This window comes from Diorhabda carinulata, chromosome 8 (genome assembly GCF_026250575.1).
Source record: "Diorhabda carinulata isolate Delta chromosome 8, icDioCari1.1, whole genome shotgun sequence".
Taxonomy (NCBI): domain Eukaryota; kingdom Metazoa; phylum Arthropoda; class Insecta; order Coleoptera; family Chrysomelidae; genus Diorhabda; species Diorhabda carinulata.
In genome coordinates, this window is record NC_079467.1 from 22,556,787 (window position 1) to 22,578,037 (window position 21,251).

The 21,251-nt window shown below is 30.6% G+C and overlaps 2 protein-coding genes across 4 annotated transcripts in view; one reads left to right on the top strand and one right to left on the bottom strand.

The window, feature by feature from the left end:
* Positions 1-4,990, top strand: part of LOC130897301 (tRNA-dihydrouridine(16/17) synthase [NAD(P)(+)]-like) — a 29,633-nt gene extending 24,643 nt beyond the window's left edge. Inside the window, exons 2-8 of one of the 2 annotated variants that reach the window (XM_057806076.1) lie at positions 725-921; positions 999-1,158; positions 1,423-1,618; positions 1,971-2,219; positions 2,686-2,935; positions 3,873-4,028; positions 4,808-4,990. In XM_057806076.1, coding sequence (XP_057662059.1) covers positions 760-921; positions 999-1,158; positions 1,423-1,618; positions 1,971-2,219; positions 2,686-2,935; positions 3,873-4,028; positions 4,808-4,969 — 1,335 coding nt within the window. In that variant the 5' untranslated portion in view covers positions 725-759 and the 3' untranslated portion in view covers positions 4,970-4,990. Of the gene's footprint in view, positions 1-564; positions 922-998; positions 1,159-1,422; positions 1,619-1,970; positions 2,220-2,685; positions 2,936-3,872; positions 4,029-4,807 lie in introns of those variants that run through there. The other variant, XM_057806075.1, reaches the window with a different exon arrangement.
* A 955-nt stretch (positions 4,991-5,945) lies between these two features.
* Positions 5,946-21,251, bottom strand: part of LOC130897199 (SPARC-related modular calcium-binding protein 2) — a 33,585-nt gene continuing 18,279 nt past the window's right edge. The window contains exons 2-9 of one of the 2 annotated variants that reach the window (XM_057805938.1): positions 12,826-13,040; positions 11,950-12,231; positions 11,623-11,870; positions 10,771-10,875; positions 10,028-10,164; positions 9,268-9,494; positions 8,834-9,069; positions 5,946-7,921 (exon numbers count right to left, since the gene is read on the bottom strand). In XM_057805938.1, coding sequence (XP_057661921.1) covers positions 7,845-7,921; positions 8,834-9,069; positions 9,268-9,494; positions 10,028-10,164; positions 10,771-10,875; positions 11,623-11,870; positions 11,950-12,231; positions 12,826-13,040 — 1,527 coding nt within the window. In that variant the 3' untranslated portion in view covers positions 5,946-7,844. Of the gene's footprint in view, positions 7,922-8,833; positions 9,073-9,267; positions 9,495-10,027; positions 10,165-10,770; positions 10,876-11,622; positions 11,871-11,949; positions 12,232-12,825; positions 13,041-21,251 lie in introns of both variants that reach the window. The other variant, XM_057805937.1, reaches the window with a different exon arrangement.

The window sequence follows — 21,251 nt, forward strand, 5'->3', positions numbered from 1 at the left end:
TAGAAATAACAAAACTGTTTACTTATAATCATTTCTGATTTTATCACGTTGGACTGACACCTCGACACCTGAGTAATTGGGTAACGTCCTCAAACGAACAAAACAGCTCTTTTTAGAATAACTCTTACACAAGTTTGTAAATTAGTTCTAAAAATGGGTACAGTTTAACTGTATGGTATCAACGACAATAAACTTAAACATAAATGTTTTTAACGTGATTTGTGAATCATGCAAGGTTTCAAGAAACCTGCGAAACAAAACTCCGAGGTGAGTGACTAGATGAAATTAATTGTGTAGGAGTAAGCCAAGGGGAGGTCCTATCTTCTCCTTATTTTTTGCTCAAGATTACATAAGACTAATGGTCAAGAAACAAAAAATGATAATAAAGTATGAGAGTAACTAAAATGTCAAAAATTACTCATAGTTAATCATTTTTTTCGAAATTATTTCAAAAAATAACCTCGATTTTATAGAAAATTATAAGTTGCCAAAACGTATACATCTTTATTAGTTCCTTTCTAGATTTGTGTGAAACAAGACGTAAACAATTTTTAATTTATTGCTACGTGTAACTGGTTGTTTATCATAGTAAATGGCTTCTGACGAAAGAAGAAGCATTTCTGTTGAATTACTTAAATTTAGGTTATAATTGAATTTTATATAATATATATTTTTATCATAAATTAATTTATTTCTAATTCTTATAATATGGAATTTTGGAAAGACGTTCTTGGCTCTCCAATCAAAATAGTTGCTCCAATGGTAGATGCCAGTGAATTGGCGTGGCGATTATTAAGTCGAAAATATGGGGCCGAACTTTGCTATACACCAATGTTACATAGTGCTATATTTACTAAAGATCCCAAATATAGAAAAGAAGCTTTAGCTTCTTGCGAAGAAGACAGACCATTGATTGCTCAGGTAAGGTAAGAAATCTGTACAAAGTTAACATTCGTATTTGTACTATAACATGTGTAAAATTGGATATTTTATTGTAGTTTTGTGGAAACGATCCAGAAATAATGCTAGAAGCTGCATTACTAGCTCAAGATTATGTTTCAGCTATAGATATTAACTTAGGGTGTCCTCAAGCTATAGCAAAAAGGGGTCATTATGGAGCTTTTTTGCAGGAAGAATGGCCTTTGTTGGAAAATATCGGTGAGTATTATATAAGGAAAGTTATTATAGGGTAGTTATAATTCAATTATAAAAAATATGCATTTCCAAAAACTAGTATAGATATAATTTTTACCTATTTTGAAAATTTGCTGATTTTATCTAAGGAGAGTAAGAAATAAACAAAAATGGATTTTTTTTCTCTTATTTTGCTATTTGCTAAGTTAAATATCTAGTAGAGCTTAGTCTGTTAATTAGGATCTTTTATTGTAACAAAACAACATATTAAATGAAATTTTTCTGTAGTTTGTACTTTAAGTAAAAATTTAAAAGTACCTGTAACATGTAAAATAAGAAGATTAGAAAGTAAAGAGAAAACCATAGAATATGCTAAAATGCTGGAAGCTGCAGGATGCAAAATGTTGACTGTACATGGTAGAACCAGAGAACAAAAAGGACCTCTTACTGGAGTGGCTGATTGGAGTTACGTAAAGGCAGTAAGGTGAATAATTTATTACTATCATTTATTATTCCCTAGTAACCCAACTGCAATGGTAGTAAACACATATTTTGTCTGACTTAGTATTGAAAATTTGGATAAGTTTATAATTCTTTATATACAACAATGATGATGTCTTCCATTTATCTAAAATGTCATCTTTTTGTTACACCAGTTCCTTTATTAGATATATCCTTTCCTTTCTTGCTCTTTCTTAGTTTTTTATGGTGTCTTCATTTTTTTATTAAGGATTCTTTTAAGTAGAAGGCTACTTAATCATCAATATAAAATAGTTTGAAATGAAAAAAATATAAAATACTAACTTAGAAAAAAAATTTTACAATCATATTCGTAGGGAAGTTGTAAATATTCCAGTCATATCAAACGGAAATATCCAATGTCTCCAAGATGTATTTAGATGTTTAGAAGAGACAGGTGCTGTTGGTGTAATGACGGCAGAAGGTAATTTATACAATCCAGCTATTTTTATGGGAGACAATCCACCAGCATGGATACCTGCAGAAGAATATCTAAACTTAGCAGAGAAGTATCCATGTCCATTATCTTATATAAGAGGACATTTATTTAAATTGTTTCAACACATGTAAGCATATAATACATATTTAAAGACTACCTAGTTATTAAAAGGGTTGACTGTGATTGTGAATCAGATAAATCGTGGTTAACCCAACATCGTATGTTCTGAACCAGATGTTTGATGAAAATTTCATACTTAAACCAACTTACAAAAACCTTTTCTGATTTTCTTTATTATTTTCCATTTTTTGTTTATTAGATATTTATCAAGAATTTATAACAATACCGACAAAATTTTGTACATGTCCAAATACCAAAAAAATACAGAAACCACAAACCTTATCAATCTGTGAATTATACTGCTCAGAATAATGAAATTGATTATGAATTATGGAAAAAAACAGAAGTATTTGTTAAAACCAAAAATTACTTTCACAAGGATTTAATATATATTTGTATAAATGTGACTATCACATCATTAAAATTTTGATGCACTTGTTGATTTTTAGTAGGTTTTCAATATTCTTTTTCAGCTTATCAATATCTGAGAACAACTATTTAAGAATTAGATTAGGTGCTGCAAATACTATGGAACAATTTAGAAATATTGTACAAGAAATTAGGAATATGTATGAACCATATCATAATGGTTTGAAAATATGGGTCGAAACTACTGAAGCAGATAATCAAAATATTATTTTACCTCCATGGCTGTGTCAATCATATGTGAGAGAAACTCCCGAAAACCATATAAAGAAAATAGAAGAAAAGAAAAATGATAATGTAAGTAATTGTAATAACTTAGATTATTCGTTAAATGATATAATGCCCAAATAAAAATTTGGGTCACACATATAAGAATGATGCTTTAAAATGATAAAAATATATAACTATTGGTATCAAATTATGAACCGATAATGAAAATCAGTTTAAAATATTTCAAAAGAAGAATAAGATTGAAAATGACATCATTTGAAAAGCTTTCTTATACAGTGTCTTCCATTTAAGATGATACCTACATTATTTCTTTATTTGAAGAAATACAAGTTTAAATGTTTTAATAATCAATAATAAGGGTGTTGGGCCTTTTGTTTCACAAATATTCAGATGAAATTTGAAATTTATATGCAGCTTAATAGGTTGCCAAATGGGAGAAACTCTTGGTCTAGACTAAGAGTATTCTAAATTTGAGACATTTTTATAGACACTTAATTTTTTCTGTAAACTGTTCCTGAAATAACAGAAGGCGCTGTTCATGATTCCCCTGGTATAAAATATTTGCACTTATTCTGGATGAAAATGAAAAATCTTTTTTCTACTTGCTAGTTAGAGGGTTTTAACCAGCTATTATATACTTAATTCATATCACTACCAATACTAACTCATCAGTAAAATGTTTTATTGTTGAGAAGTTTTCAGAAATGGTAGTTCACTGTTTGAAGTGGCACTAAACTTTATATTAATACTGTGAACATTGCACTCACAAAGACTAAATTCAATTAATGTTTTTTTTTATAAAAAAACTATATTAAATATTACAATAATAAATATGTCTTATATTGAAGACATAGATCTATTTTCTATCGTTGAATTATAATAAATAAACAGAATTTGTCATGAAAGTATCTTGTTAAACTCAAATCCCAGACATCTTTAATATATTAATATTGGATAAAATTGATTTATGAACACAATTTGTACTTTCTCAATTTTATTTTAGAAAATAGTAAACAAAAGACATTATGAAGACTCTGAAGGAAATACTATCAGCAGAAAGAAAATGAAAAAACTTCGAAGAATAAATAGGAGACCTGAAAAACCAGATAATATTTCAGACAGACCTTCAGATAAATGTTCAAATTGTGTTAACCCTTTGGTAAGATTTTTTTGAGACATTGAGTATTTACGCTGAGATAATATTATGTCCACCTATAGACCATTCATCAGTTACTTTCCTTACTTCTTAATTTGTTCTCAATATATGTGAATTTCAAGGAAACTATCGTTTACTTCCCATTATCTCATATTTATTCGTTTTTCCTTCCTGTGATACTTGTTCCAACCAAGTTTTCCTGGGTTTTTCTTATGTGGTTTTCACAAAAATTCAATTTTCATGGATTTTCCCATAATCATGAACTTTTTTTCCGAAAACTGACAACTTTTTTGGAATCCTCTTCGGAATTGAAACTCTCTTTGTGCATAATTTGGTCTGAATCGGAGACAAAGGATTGAAATGTTGTATTTTAGAATTACATACAATCAGACAACCATATAGCGGACTTGTTTGGACAACCACATAGCGGACTTGTTTGTAACAAAAACGTTTATTAAATTCTCCTAGGTCTTGTTGCTTATAGGTTCTAAACTACAACGACCTTAGTACTCATTTTTCTAGTGTGATTCAGATTTATTTAAGTATTAAATTTTAACAGTTCGCTTCTGTTTGAGTTTGGTCAATGTATCTAATATATTTATTATTTCATTCGATAACCAAAAATGATAACATTTTTATTCAGGATACTAATTATTTATTACTTATTGTGACACTCTCCAGGACTTGGCTCCTTATAAAAAATTTCAATAGGTGAAAATTTTTTCTGATATGAAATGAATCCTATCAACACTGTTCTTAATAATATTTCTTCTCGTTTTTAGGGTTCGAAATGTTTATATAGGTTGTGCAAAAAATGCTGCAGAGTTAAATGTTATATCGAAGATTTAGATTGTAAAGGACACAGAATATTAGTGAAAACGCGAAGGGAAGTAGCGAAAATGTATGCTAGTCAAGAAATGGAAAAAAATATTTCTATTACGTAGTAATAAAATATATAAAATTACCGCTGTTTGCTTTTTTAAATCCTGGTGTTTGGTGTTTAATGGGTGTTGGTGTTTGTCGTTTTTATTTTCCGAAAATATTATCAATCTTTTATTATTTTAATGAAAAATTCTTTTTTTACTAATTATTATGGTTAATCGTTAGAAACTTTAAAACATCCTTAGTGGAAACCAGTCTATTATATACAAATTTGGTTAGATTAGGTTAATCATAGTTATTACTTGTGCAATATAACGTGAAAAAAATATTAAAACTGCTTTACCATATGTACAGTAGAGGGTTAATAAAATTTCATTTGAATAAAAACTAGGTAGCTTTACTCTCAACCTCTTTCACATAGTATTTGAACTTTTGAGAGATAAGTTCTAATGTCATGTCCAAGGTATGTGAAATTGTTAAAAGCTCGACTTATCCTACAAAATGCTATTTCTAATGGTGTTCGCGGCGCTTGAAATACTTTTTTGGGCGAAGATATTTCAATTTTACTTTAATATTAATCAGTTAAGCGTCGCACCAAAAAATTCAATAACTAACAAATTATAACATAACCTCTTGAAGCTTTCGCTTTGTTTTTTCTGTTTTGCCATTCGTTAATATTGATCTGAACGCTCTAGATTAAGTGGAACAGGAACATGTTTGATGTGTTTACAGAGGTGAGGAATTGAAACACAGATTTTGTAACAAAAATTATTTTTATTTGAAATACTTTAACAAAGACACATTGGTGATTTGTATTCGTTATATGCTAATTTGTGTTTCTCTAACTAATCTTTGCGTCTTAAATTTTTTTTTATATTAATGACATGTATTTATTAGCCATACTTTCAATTGTAGTATATTAGAGTTATAGAAGTTAGAATGTGCATCAGTTCAGTCTTGGTTAAGTCCCATTATATCTAAATAATGTTTGAGCAGCTCAAATAATTTGTGCGAGGGTGTTGAAAGGATAACATCAACTTTTATTACTTAATTCATAATAATTTTAATATAAAAGGCATATAAACAAACTACAATAGTTATATTGGGCTTTTTATAAATTCATAGTAGAATCAGGGACAAGTTTATTGTTTTATTTATTTATTATGAAAATTATATAATACAAAGCGAATTAAAAAGTAAAATTTGCTTATTTTCAAGATACTCGATCAATAAATAAATAATTGTAGCCATATGAAAATGCCTATATCAGAAATTATTAGTATTATTAAGATTTTAATACCGTGTCACATAAAAAGTAGGATCAATACTAATTATTAGACATATATTAAATTATGTTATTGAAATTAAATTATTATATTTTATCATTTAAATTCTTTTATTGATTATATTTTGTCTTATTGTGTAGCAAGATCTTCTTGACTTTGCTAGTTTCATCTTAATGTGACATTTGACATATGAACAGATCCATCGATTTTCGACGAAATTGTGCGCACTTGAGTCAGCGATTTTTTCCTCGAAAGTACATATAAACTGGAGACGATCCTGAAAATTTGAACCTAATATGACCATATCTAGCCGCGAGAGAAATTTTTGAATTTCAACTTTTATCTAAAGCCATTATTTTCAGTAGATTTGCATTTTTTAAAGAAATAGTTATAAAAATAACAGTTTATGTCGAGTATGTTTTTAAAATAAATAAAGATTAGATTAGTAATTATGGTTTGATAACCATACTGAAAATGTTATGAGCTTCATTTGTTACTAAGTATAATGCTTCTCTTATTAAACATAATTCTGTGGTCAACAGAAAAAGAAGAATTTGATTTGTCATTTTTGGGTTAGATTCTAGAATGTAATAACGTTCGTATTAGAAAACTTCTCTTATTAAACATAATTCTGTGGTAAACAAAAAAAGAAGAATTTAACTTGTCATTTTTGGAGTTAGTAGATTCCATGATGTCTTTACATCATGGTAGATTGTAGATTGTAATAACGTGCTTATTAGAAATCTTGTAGAAAATAAATCTATGACGATCTTGGTCATCGCTTATAAAAATGCAAAATTTTAATTTGTTATATGAATTGAATTACTATTAAAGATATAGAGAACAAGATTCAAGTAGCCATGAACAACTATTAGAGGAAAAAAGGACATCAGGATACCCTCGTTTTATTTTAAATGGATCGCTATAGCATCGAAGTTTCAAGTGGCTCGAATTAAAAGTTTGTGGTAGTAAATTGAAACATTTTCAAAATAGCTTTCACATATTAACTTATTAGATGTTCTTTTTATTGTTCAATAATTTAACACAACTTCTATTCTATAATATATACATATAAAATAGGCTTTTGTGTGTCGTTATCAAATTTATTCAAAAAAATGTGGAAGTAGATCGAGTAAAACATCTACAAAACCTCTTTCATGAGCTTAAAAAGAAGTCAATATATGTTTTCTAATTCTTGTATCATATTACTGTTTGAACTGTAAGATGAAGTGGTTTTGCCAATATTGCTTCTATTATCAACTACACTATTATTTAGATATAGCCATATTTAGGTTTTTTGAATACATTTGTTCAACTCGCACACAAAGAAAAAAGCTATACATTACACTATAATCACAAGACTCGAGAAGGCATTGCAGCCAGTTTCATTGGTTAAACTTAACCAGTCTTTGTGTCCACTGGAGTCCATCAAATAAATAATCACTTAAATGATATTGACAATATTGTTTTTATGCAAAATCTCTTGAACACATAAATTATCATTTCTCAACCAATGCTGAAATATATAAATATATACAAATTGCACCTACTAAACGGTGTTTAGATTATTTTGTAGATAGTAATAAATACATGATTAATTTCTCGAAGTTCACTAATTAATTCACTTAACACTATTTTCGTTTTGTAACTATTAATCGTCTTTTAACATATTGAGTGGGTTCGTTTTTCCTGCTCTCGGTGATGCATGTAAATTTGGAATACTGACACCTGAAAGTAAAATACTAATAAATATTCATAAGTTCATTTAAGTACAACTGTCTATTATACAGATTCTGTGGGTAGAGATTAGAGATTGAGAAACTTTTGAAATAATGATACTACTAAAGATTTGACTTTTTGTGTAGAAAGATTTAAACACAAGGAAGTAATATAACCAATATTTACATTTGGCTTTTCTTATAGATAGTAAGCAAAACTTTGGAGAATTTTGAGTGTAAAAATTCAATAAATATCTAAAAACTGAACAAATTATTTAAAAAAATCTGCCTTTTGAAGTGGAAAAGAATTGAACAAAAATAGAACAACATTAGAAGGATTTGTAGCCCACGATGCGTTAAGACATTGAGGAGCCCTAAGTTCAATTTGTAACATAGATAAACAAAAAAAAAACTAAAGATTAAATCAGCGTAGATTCTCATATTATGACATGACACATCAATTAATAAATATGGAATTTGTTAGCAAATACATTCCAAGAAAGAACAAAATGACACTATTCCATGCAGTTTTTAAACCAACAATCATATACCATGGGTACATTTAAATATAGAACAAAAGGGTTATTAGGAAAAAAATAATAAAGAACAGGGTTATAGAGGTAGAATTGAAAATAAACCCAATCAGATGACTTAGAAGAAAAATAACTGAGTTTGTGTATCCACCTACATCAAATGGAAGATAATAAAGTGGTAAAAATAATATGCTGAGACCAAAGAAGACCAAAAGAAATTTGAGACAAGAACAAAAGCTAAAATGTTATTGAAAATGAGTCAAACAGTAACAGAAACCAAAACAGTTAAAACTAATTTAAAAAGTTGGTAGAAAACTTATAAACATAAAGAGATTGTTAATAAATGTTTCATTATACTATAAAATTTTATCAACACAATTCATATTTACCTTGTTTTATACTAAGACATTCTAGCCATTCTGTCATACTAATTTGTCTGTCTTTGTTGCTATCACAGTATCTCGGCAACTTTTTGCCGCACTTTCTTAACCCTTTAACGCCCCCTACCATATCCTTAAATGCTTTCCACTCACTTCTTTCCAACATTTTATTTTTATTTTTGTCGAAAATGACAAAACTCCACGTCGCAACTTGCTCATCCTTCTTCCAGGCGAGGTTGTTAAAGCTACTGAAAAAAACTGTGCATTTACAATAATTCAAAAAAATAATTTCAAATTACTTTGATTAAATATTGTAATTGTGAGTTTTACTCTACTGGTGGTATACATTGTGTAGTAATTTCATGAGTAAAATCATCTAGTACGAGATTGTGGGTTAAAAAAGTCAGATCTGACTTTTGTTTAGTAAATAATAAAAGTCATACCTAGTATTTGTACCATTGGTAATCTCCGTCATTTTATTGTATAAGAACTGAATGAGTTCTTTAAGAAATATAAATTTCTTATCATCCGGACAACCTTTCATAACTTTGGTATTTGCTTTCAAATGGTCGCAATTGGGGGTACCATTCTTCACTGACGTCCCCGGAATATTTTTTCCGGTATCTTCGTTCACGCACCAACAGTATCCCGCAGATTTGTAGCACTGAATCTGCAATATTAATTTATTTGCATGGAATATTTTATTTTTATCTATTTAATTATATCAGTTGTTTATTTAATTAAGATAAATAATTAACCAACAAGTGTATAAATAAAACGAATATTAATAAATATACAAATTGTTTTTCATAAATTTCAAATAATTTATTATATTTTGAACACTTATTATCTAAAGAGCACATTATGTAATAATAAAGTGGTCGATTTTATTCACTGAGTGGAAAAAATCTTTTATTTTAGAACTGAAAGAATAGCTAAAATAGTAATTCATTTATATATTTACTAAATGGTATATTGGTAGTCCGAAATAAAATATTCAAATGATATGGATTAATATCACATCCAATGTATTTGAATAATAAAAAAAGACATTGAAAAATCAAACAATAACAATTTGTCAACATTTTATATTTGGCGTTTTAGTCTTTATTAGGTTATGTATTCACTAACCTTACTATTTATGCACTATTTTCGATACTATATCTGCAAAATAAGAAGCAACAAAATATTTGTTTAACCTACCTTTTGATATCTGCCGTCTGGTGTACATTCAGGTACATACAACTGGTAACCTTCTGCTAACGCTGTTTTTCTATCAGACAAACAATCAGTTGGATCTTCTGTTACTTCAGGAGATTCTTCATCAAAGCTTCCTAGAACTGATGAGAAAATAGTTTATGACACGAAAAGTAGAATCATTTGAAGGGTTGCGATGATGTGAATTGTTTAAAAAAATTAATGGAAATCTACTTCAATAATAACATTGCAATATTACACACAAATGATTATCACATCTCAAACTACTTAAGTGAAAACTTTACCAATTATTATTTGAATTTTACATATGGCTTCAATAAAGGAAACTTTATTATAAGCTCAAATTATATCTTTGTGAAATTTCATTATTCATTATGTTTTTGATTAGTTTTTGGTTGTTTCGTGATTAAATAGTAAAATTCATTTGAATTTCTGTTTACGTGTCTATTTTTGTGGTGGTCTTAGAACCTAGATGTTAAACTATCACCATTTTGTGCACATATAGTAAAATTGCTGTACACCCGCACCCATTCTCATAAAATAATGAGGACAAAATCATTAAATAGATGAAGTTATTGATATTTTTTTGTTTTATTTTTCATGGAAACTCCCTGTTATAATTTTTTTTGTTAATATTTACTGCAACGACGTTTTTACTTGTTTTATTATTCAGAAAATACTTGTACGGAAAAAGTAGAAACAACTAATAAGTACAATATCTAACGTACCTTCAGGTGGTGTTGACTTTCCAGGTCCGAATGGATCTTCTGCATAATCATTATTGTCGTTATCTTCGCCATCGCTGTCGTTGGATGTGTTCTGGCTGCGCCCGTCTGGATTCAGCGACAAGAACACACGCAAAGAAACTATTTAAGTTCAAAACAAAGTACGCGAATGCTAAACCTAACTAGGTTAGTGTCTCATCTATAGGAGGAGTTAACAAAGCAATTAAATTAATGGTTTATAATTTACCTACTGGTTTAATCTAATTTTGAAAAGTGTACATACTAAATTCCTATTTATATATCAATGAACACGAGCCTTGTTGTTTTAACCAACATTAATAATAGCCAATTGGTACATGTACAGGCAGGGTTGAGGTGATTCTACTATTATCTAAAGATTTCTGTCTTTTAAGCTTTCGTTTAATAGAGAAAACAAACTCTACAGATAGAAACCCGATCAAACAAACTTGTACCTACGAAAAAAATGTTGAAATATGAAGAATTTTCTCCAATTTGTCAGGTTCTTAAGAACCCAGCGTTCTAAACGCGCAACAATGTGGTTGGTATTCCACTGTTTTTAACAAATTTATTACTCTGAAGGCGGGTTGTTACTGCGCGAAATGAGTATCGCTTTCGTACTCACCCTTGTACTTGTTTCGGGAGTATGTTTACAGATTTTCGAAATTGCGTCAGAAATTGGGACTTCTTAGATCGTAATTAAGCCCTTATACTTATCCATACTTCATAAGTGATGTATATGATAAAATTATTTGATAAAAGACAGCAACCTTACAAATTATATTCCAACATTTCTAAGTTAACAAAAACCCATATTTTAGTAAATTAAACACTTACCGTCCAAATCCATTTTTGCTACTCTCGTAAGACAGTCGTCCCATTCTTGTAAATTGATTTTTCCATCTTTGTTGGAGTCACAAGATCTGGGAAAATGTCTGGAACATTTTTTGGGTTTAACTATTTTTCTAACAACTTTCCTTAGTTCTCTATATTCGAATTTATCCAGAATGTGGTCGCTATTTTGGTCCAACGTCTGGAATTTCCAGGTAATTATTACAGTATCACTATCATTTCTTCCAGAAAACCTGCAAAATTGGGATTTTTTTAATTGATACATCACAAATAATGATTGGATTTTAAAAGTTAATGATGAAATTTTCTTACCGTGTAAATTCGTTATGAAAGCTATCTATTAAGTTATTATTCATCATCGATTTATCCTGCCGTTTACATATCCTATTTCTCTGTTGTTTTTGTTGACCCGACGCAGAAGATCTCCTCCTTGTAGATTTCTTTCTTCCACATTTTGGGGTTTTGTCATTTCTCAGTTTCGATGAGGTATACGGTAGAGGTATTCCTTCTGGTGTTACGCACCAACAAAAATGCGCACCATAATGACACTGTGCCGAATCGTACGTTCCGTCTGGTCGACATTTTGGTGAGAAGCTTCAAATAACAGATAATAACGTTAATGTAGTTATGAAAATATGAGATTATGAAATTATAAACACATAATAAATATACGCGACATAATAACTTCACTTGGCTGTCACTTTTTTTGACTAATCGAAATATCATGAAATTTTACACATAGTCTTTGAAAGTTGGTACTTCAGAAACGTCATATGGATTTGACAATGGCAGCGCCATCTGAGAGTGAGTCACACGACTTATTGAATGATGTAATATTATTATTAGAGTTACAATATATAGTTATTGAATGAGTGTTTCATAAAACTGAATATTTTATTATTTTATTTATTTCTAAATGTTAAGTACGTCGACTTGCACTACTCTATCCCAATTATATAAATCTCACACATTATAATTCATTAAGAGCGGCAACAGCACGATTAGATAGTCATGACATTAAAAATTTAAAACCTATCATGAACTATTACACTTGAGGTTACACAGTAAACAATTTGAAGTTATTATTTTTTTTAATTTTTCTTTGTACTGATTTCTGAATAATCTCTCTACAAATTTCCACCCACAACTACATGGGTTAGTGAAATTATAGAATAATAGAATACTTACGTATTATTATATATAGGATTCTGTAGGTTGAAACTACTCCATTCAGAGCATGGTCGAATTTTTTTACAAGGTCCTCTTTTTTCTATGGTTACATTTTTGTTTTTACAACGGGCTTTTTCGAATATACATCTGGTAGGGTAGGTGAGCCCATCTGTACCACAAACTGGTTTTTGATTATCACCGTCTCGTTGACACGCTTTTGGATTACATATATCCTGAAAAACAGAGTAATTAGAGCTGGTAACTTGAGATTTTCAAGATATTGGAAATCTAAAGAAGTGTGTTCAATACTTTTGAGGTTATTTATTTAGAGATGGCAAATGTTTTGGGTTTCTTTTTAACTGTTATCATTTAATATTTTTATTAAATCATAAATTATGACTGCACTAATAACAGTAGCATGAAAAGTAGAAGAAATACTCAATTCATATATAATAAAATGTATTAAGACGAATTCAGTTTTTCAACGAGTATCTTTCGTTCTTGAAAAATCGTTGAATTAATGTAAACAATTCATATAAATGGCGCAATTGCATAACTATAGATTCAATTAATTAATTTCATTCTTATCAACATCAACAGTTTTGTATAAAATTAGAAAATCTTTTATTGGAATAATGTGTTGGAAACCTATAAATGGTATGTTATTGTTTTGTAACCATCATGTTAAAAACAACAAAATTTTGATAAGAATGTCTCACATAAACTTGTTTCCATAAATATGAGGTCGTTATTTATATTTGGCAAATTGAAAACAAAATGAGATGATTGGAAACGAAATAAGTATTTAATTATTTCCTTAAAAACTGTTATCTCTTGTTAACGCCAGTTTCAAAAACTCTAAAGAAGCCTTCAAATTAAGAACAGAGCGAAATTCGCGACAATAACTTTTGACTTTTGACGGATCTGACTCCGAATCAGTTTTGGCTTCGGTCGTATACGCTACGAGGGTCACTTTGATTTATCTAATTATTGCTTACGAATCAGTTAGGATGGAGGTTTTTGTAAGGATGAAAAATTAAATTCAGTTTCTAATACCAGAAAGTGTTTGTTTGGAATATCAACACAAAAATTTCGTAAACATATGACAATAGTTAATAAGTATATTCCAGGTGAAGATCAATGGTGAAATTGTTTTCTTCATGTTTTCTATGGTCTCTACTAAAAACAAAAAATACTTATTTGCATTAGAACCTTAAATTGCAACGAATTCTGAATAAATAAATAAATTTGTTTAAAATATTTCTATTACAATCAGTATTTTCATAAAAGCATAATTTGAATATTGGAACGATTATTTTAAGTCAGTTTTTTTAAAATATTTCATCATACCGTTTAAAAATATACACAATATCAAAGAATTGAGATCTCGGAGGCCATTCAATAAGACTTTTGTTGCGCTTGCGTTTATCACAAGATGAATTCGCGTATTACCAACTTATGAATTTCACTGCCAACTGACAGCTGTTAATTAATGAAGAGACTGATCCGAACTATTCGACGTTATACAAAAAGAACGGACGATTATAGTATTGAACAGGTCATTTCCGGGTGACGTGCAACAAGCCGCCATATTGTCTTGTGGGATAAATATTGCGTTATTTGCATTGAAATTCTTATTAGTAGTGGTGTTTAATAAATTGTTTTTTCAATCAAACCCGAATAATAACAAATAATCTTTTTTCGTGTGTAAATAAAATAACTATTTTATCTAATTAGTTCGATAAAAAAACTGAATATTGCACTAATAAATTATTATAAGCTATAAAATGAATGTTGTAATCATCATAATTGAAGACAATGTTGATAAGGATGTCTCTTTCCTATATGTACAATCTAATGAAGTGAATAAATAAGATTTATTGTGGTTTTTGAATCACGGAATGTACCACGAATGCGTCAGTTAGCTCATGCACCTCCTACAGTTTCACGACACATAAATTGGGAAGTCCTGTTTCCTACCACAGATCTGACGATTTTAAGCAGTGACTGGTTGTAATACGCGTATATTCGATAAAATTATATAACGAGAAATTGAATAATTTCCCAGACGTTCACTAAAAGATCGAGTTCTTCATATCGATTATTCTTTTCAGAACGGTATATTTTTTTGTTATTTTTCATAAAAGTGATCCGACATCGACCACCATAAAATCAGCATATTATTTGAAATGAGAAAAGAATAAAACGACCATCTGGCCTCGAGCATAAACCACTTCACACACACATATACACATACAATGTTTTTTATGCAAGGGATCTCACGATTCGGGTCTTCTTTTAGGGGTCAACGGAGAAGTCAAACAACTTCCCAGTTGAAGATGAATAACAGAGTTGTCCCAAAACAGTGACTATAAAAATGTTTTCATTTTCTCGTAATTTACTAGACGTAATATGGATAATGATGATTGAAAAGAGCTAAAAATTTTAAAATAAAGAATCAAAAAGGCATAAATAATATTAAGCGTGCATAGTAAAGTAAAGTAAAGGAAAAGGTAGTCATTTTTTATAGATAATTATTTTGTTTCGCCTAGTTTTATAATAACCGTATGATACAAATTTAGACACCAATATGTTGATTGATTCGAACAAATTTAAATACTTATTCCACTCTGTAGGTTGTAGTCAATCTCACGGATTTCATGGAAACAATCGACTTACATGATTTATTAAATAAAAGAAATAGACTCTGTCTTCTTCTCTTAACAAGTGGGTGCCTTGAAATCGATCCTTTTGTCGGGCAAAAATTGCCAAAGTATCGTAGGAGGAGGACACTTGTAGGGGAAATAGGAACAAAATTTGAATACTACAAAGTTTTTGTACAAATAACTAGAATACAAAATAATATTATATTATGATATGATTCTTACATATTTAAAGGTGTATCATCTTATTGTACATTTCGCTATTATACGAGGTGCAATCATGAAATACGATTTATGAATTTTTAAAGCAGCGATAAAACTATTTCGGCTCGTAAGTCAGTTAATACAGCTTGTTGAGAACTTGTATGTCGTGAAATATATATTTTAAACAATGTATTCAGATTCCAAGATAAAAATCAAGAGGTAGTTAGGTCGATCTAAAAAAGAACGATAAAAATCGTTTTAATGTTTAACAGATTTAGCACCAAGCGACTTCTGGATCTTCACGAAAATAGAAAATGAACTAAAAAGCCTCTTCCTCGAACCAGTTGCGATCTTGAGAAGGCCACGATACAGAAATCAATGTCATTCCGAAATAAACCTTTCAGAAATCCATCAAGTCATTGAGATAAATCCATTGCACAGTTCACAGCAGAATAATTTATTGTATTCCAACATTAACATTGAAATTTAACATTTTATAAATAAGAAATCTCATCAAACGCATCATGTTTTTCTGATTAATACTCTCGCCTTAATAGAAAACCTTTATACGTGGAAATCAAAAAGTTTTCTTTTCTGAAGATTTGGAATGTTCAAGTTTTAGCGAGTAATATACTTTTTTCAAGTATATAAAGTATATAAATCGTCTTACGACTTTTAAAAACCTTATATTCCAATATTTCGCTGATCAAGCTTTTCCAAAGTCTTCGTACAAAATTAGAAATTTGTAACGAGATTAGATAAATTTTCTTTCTGGAATATCCCGGTCCGGAACTGCTCTAAATAAGTCTAAGTGCTTCTAGTTGGATACAATTATAAGATAAATTTTAGAAAAAACGTCAAAATATTAATTAGAAATCTGTATAATATTCAAATTATGTAAATAAATAGCGCGAAACTAAAAATCTGGAAAAAATTCGCGCTACTCTCCCCTAAGAACGTTATCAACTGCATCTATCGCATCGCCATATCGGCTGAAGAAGAGCCGAGAACGAACGGTGGTATCCTGAACAATATAAGAACCTCGATATCGTATCACAGGTGTTCATAGTCGTCTACAACATTCCGACGACCGCTATTGTGAACAGGTGTTCGAATACAATGCCTTTCACACCTGTACACACCATCATGCACTGACTGTCAAACTATCGTATTTGCTCGGGATATATAACTGGTTATACCTGCCCTACGCCCTCATTGTTTTTTTTTAATACCCTTCTTTGATTATGATAATCAAATCAAATTATATATGGTACAAATGAATCTTTGGTACAAAATTAGGTTAGAATCCTACCACGCCAATTAACTTTTTTAGCGTTTATAATGTACTCTCAATGCAACGGTCCTTTTTTCTCAAATAATGTGGCGTCATTTTGTCTCGGAAGATCGCAAAATCCAGATAAGACGATAGAAGTCTTCTAATGTACGAGGATGTATACAAAATAATCAAATGAAAGTCACCAAAACGAAAGTAACCATTTTCGTGTTAACTATTTTTAATCTAGTCTCCATTTTTTTAAAAACATTTTTGAAGACTCGAAGAAGTCTTCCACGATCCGTTGAAGAAACGTGTGACCTCAGTGTTCATTTGTGGAATAGGTAATAATCGCTGGAAGATAAGAACAGGCAAAGTTCTTAAAAAGCACTAGTGTTTGATAAGCGACGCGGTGTCGAGCATCCAGATGAAGCACTACTCCCTTTGAAGGTCTTTGATCAATATTTCCGATCCCAAAACACTACTGAGGCGATTGTTGGATTGTTATTTTATTTAGAGGTATTGAAGACATTAAAACGTTTATATGAGATTGACACAAATAGAATTAACTTATTGTTGCAAGCTTTTAAACTGATACTCACTCCTTTGCTGTCCTTAGTAGTCCCAATGGTTCACTTAATAAATTAAAGTTCTGCGTACTTGGTTTTTACAGAACTTTGAAATGCTTGGTGCGTTTGTGCCTGAGGATTGTGTCTTGATCATCGTGGTTATGATGTCGTTCTTCTTCTTCTTTGATTACTTTTACTAGTACAACCCCATAGTTGTGAACCAGCGTATTTGTTCGTATACTAGTAAAATTTAATTTTTAGCGTTCAGATTGAAATTAATTCTCAGATCCACTTTCTCTGCGAATATATACAAGTCAGTAATGAATGGAATTAGTTTTTTCCTTGATGTAGTGTTGAATTTACAAACAAGTTTCCTTTAAACATCGTTATTTTCCTTGTATGGATAGTGTGTTATGAAAACACTGTATGGGAAGTTGAAACGAGTCCGAAATGAATGCAATTCGGCCGAAAGCAATAACTGTATATTATGACGAATAAGGAAGGAAATCAAGTATTTCATTTACAGATCTAAAAAAGTATTTCTTGTGCCCATGTTGAATGATTTAATACCAAATTGAGATGTGGAATTCCATAGCTGCGGGTGTATCTTCTTTGGTCATTTGATTACTAGAAAACCAGATGAATAATTATTCCTTCAATCGCTTTATTTAGTTTATATTTCGTCTTTACTCCAATCATCGAGGCGCCATTTGTAAAATCTGGACATTAGACGTGATTGAATTAATCATTAAACGTAATTAGTATCCAACGAGGGTTGTAGCCCAACAAACTTGGATAGGTGAAACCAAGTTTAGCTAATTTTCCATGTAGAAATAAAAATTTTGAATAGATATAGAGCGTTTTATCCAAAAAATCGAATGTTTGTTTTTGAATAGCGGTCTTCATGTCCGCTTTCTAAGGTTAGGATTTTTGTTTCTAAAATTTAATTTCTTCACCAATAGGAGGATTTTTCATTTTTAAAAATACTACACAAAATGAACAAATCACCAAAATGTTCCTGAACGCAAACAACCTCTAGCTACCCGCCAATGAACCAAGTGGATGACTATAAGCCAAACTTAACTGTATACCACAATTTTCAAAGAACAAAAATAAATGTTCAAGTTAATCAGACGCTTTATTTGTTTGGGTACCATTTTTTAAGACATCTGTTGGTGTAAAGCTATTAAAACTAGTCCAATAAAATTGTGTTTGAATAGTAAAATTTAATGAATCGTTTTTTGTGTGCAAAAGGTAGACATTCACTTGTTATCCTCATGTACAGTGATCTAAGCAATTCTAGGACCATTTCCGTGATAAGTAACCTGATAAAAATTTTTGGAAATGCAGTAGAAAGTAGGTCGAACTTGTTAGATGTTGAAAAATAATCGCACCCACTAAGATTTGTGTAAAATATGTTGAAGCAATAAATTTGTTTTCGATTGATCTCGGAAACTAAATAAATTTCTTATAAATGGATTCTACGTAGAGATTAAATTTTAATATAAACAGCCGATACGACGAAAGATGAATTTATAACACAAATCCCTTTCATTTTCTCGGAATATGAATAGGTACAGATTTTTTAGAAAGATGATTAATTCAATAGGCGTATAAAACATTTTTTTTTTCTTGAAAAATCGTCTTCAATTTAGATCTCTTTTGATTGAAAATTGAAATTGAAAACGACCGAACCGATTCGGTTAAAAATTGGTGTGCCCCGGTCTAAGGAACTTCCCGTGATGACCAGAAATGACATCGAACCAGTCATCGGTCTTTTGACCGCCCAATACTACCTTAAGACGATAGGCATGGCAAACCAAACCATGGAAATAGCAAAGCATCTACTCTGCGAATGTCCCACCCACTTAATTCAAAAGCGTAAGTACCTTGAAGGAGTAGGTTTAATATCTCGGAAAGTTGGACACAGAAGAGTCTACGTATTTTGGCCGAACAATGAGATATAAAGTCTTGTACAAGATATCTTCTAGGAAAAGTCGAAACGATTCTCCAAACAATCTACAATCTAGAATTTCCTCTACTCCAAAATCTGCAATTTGAATTGTTGAAACTTTCTCAATGTTTTCATTAGTATTCTTTCCCTTTTGAATTCGCCCTACCACGGAAATGTAGCTGCTCGTGAAATGCGCAAATGCGCGTTGTAATCGTTCTAAACTTTATTCTAGCAGTAAGAACTTACTAATTAATAATCTAAAAATGCAGTGCTGCCAGCTCAACTTAAGACGTTTAGTGGCATCACAACATATACAAATTTAGCATCGTGTAAGTGCGTTATGGCAGATATTATTAACAAAAATCTATAAAACAGAGGAAAATAAAAAATTTTAACGTTTGCTTATAAGTTTCCTTCTTTTATAAACTTAATACTGTGGTATACATATTTCCTACATGCATACCTCTCACTGGCACCTAGTGCTGACAACATTTCACCCATGCAATCATTTATCCCCAATAGAAAAACCGGAAACCAACTGACATTAACCGCTATAAGCGATAATTCCGCGGCGTGATGACAAATGATCGTCAATTACGAGAAATTCGCGCCGTGCAATGTTCATTTGATTCATGCGAAGAGCAATAAAATTGTAATAAATAAACCTGTGTACGTAATATACAAAGTTTACTTGAAAACTTACAAAAGTGCTTAATGTTTTAATTAAGTGTCTTTTTTTAATATAGAGTCCATAGAGTCGATACATAGATGGCGCTACTACTATTAAATCCACATGATTTTCAGTTAGTGCATTTGTGTGTTAATAGTGTTTTTTAGCAATGAAAACTTTGACTTTGCTCCATAAAAATCAATAGTTGAGAAGTGGTTTTCTAAATTGAGACATGGTGAAATAAGCACTGAAAACGATGTACGCAGAGGACTGTCCAAAGAGGCTGTTATCGACAAAAACAAAAAAAAAACAGTTTGGCTACAGCATTTCACATCGGAGTCCAATCGACAGTCAGCAAAACTATACTTCCAAGGTTATGGCATCAGTATTTTGGAATGCGGATGGTAAAATAGGAAAAACCATAAACAACGTCTATTATGTAGCACTATTGGAGTGTTTGATGGACGACATGGAGAAAACCAGCCCAATTTGAAGAAAAAGGAACTTGTGTTTCGTCAAGACAAAGCATCGTGGCAGAAATCAATGAAACCGTTAGCAAAATTGGGCTTCGATATGCTTCCACATCCGCTGTATTGTCCAGATCTGGCCCTCAGCGATGAGCAGTTTTAGAAGCTGTTCATTCATAATAATCCCAAATTTTAGCTACGTCGGTGTCCAATCGACAATCAGGTGAGTGGACGACAAGTAATGAACCAACTCCAAATCGAGTAAAAAAGCAAAACTATACTTCCAAGGTTATGGCATCAGTGATGTGGATGGAGTGTTTGCTGGACGTAATCGAGAAAAAACATCCCCATTTGAAGAAAAAGGAACTGCTATATATAATGAAACCGTTAGCAAAATTGTATAAATTGGGCTTCGACATACATGCTTCCACATCCGCTGTATTGTCCAGATTTGGCCCTCAGCGACTTTGGCCTCAAGAGAACGCTCGCTGGGCAGAAATTTGGCGCTGATGAAGAGGTTATTGTTAAAATTGTGGCCTGTTTTGATGCAGAAATATTGTATGACCGTTTATATGGCCCTCGAAGGCAACTTTATTGAATGATAAAATCGAATTGTTCTTGTATCCTAGGTCAGACCACTTATA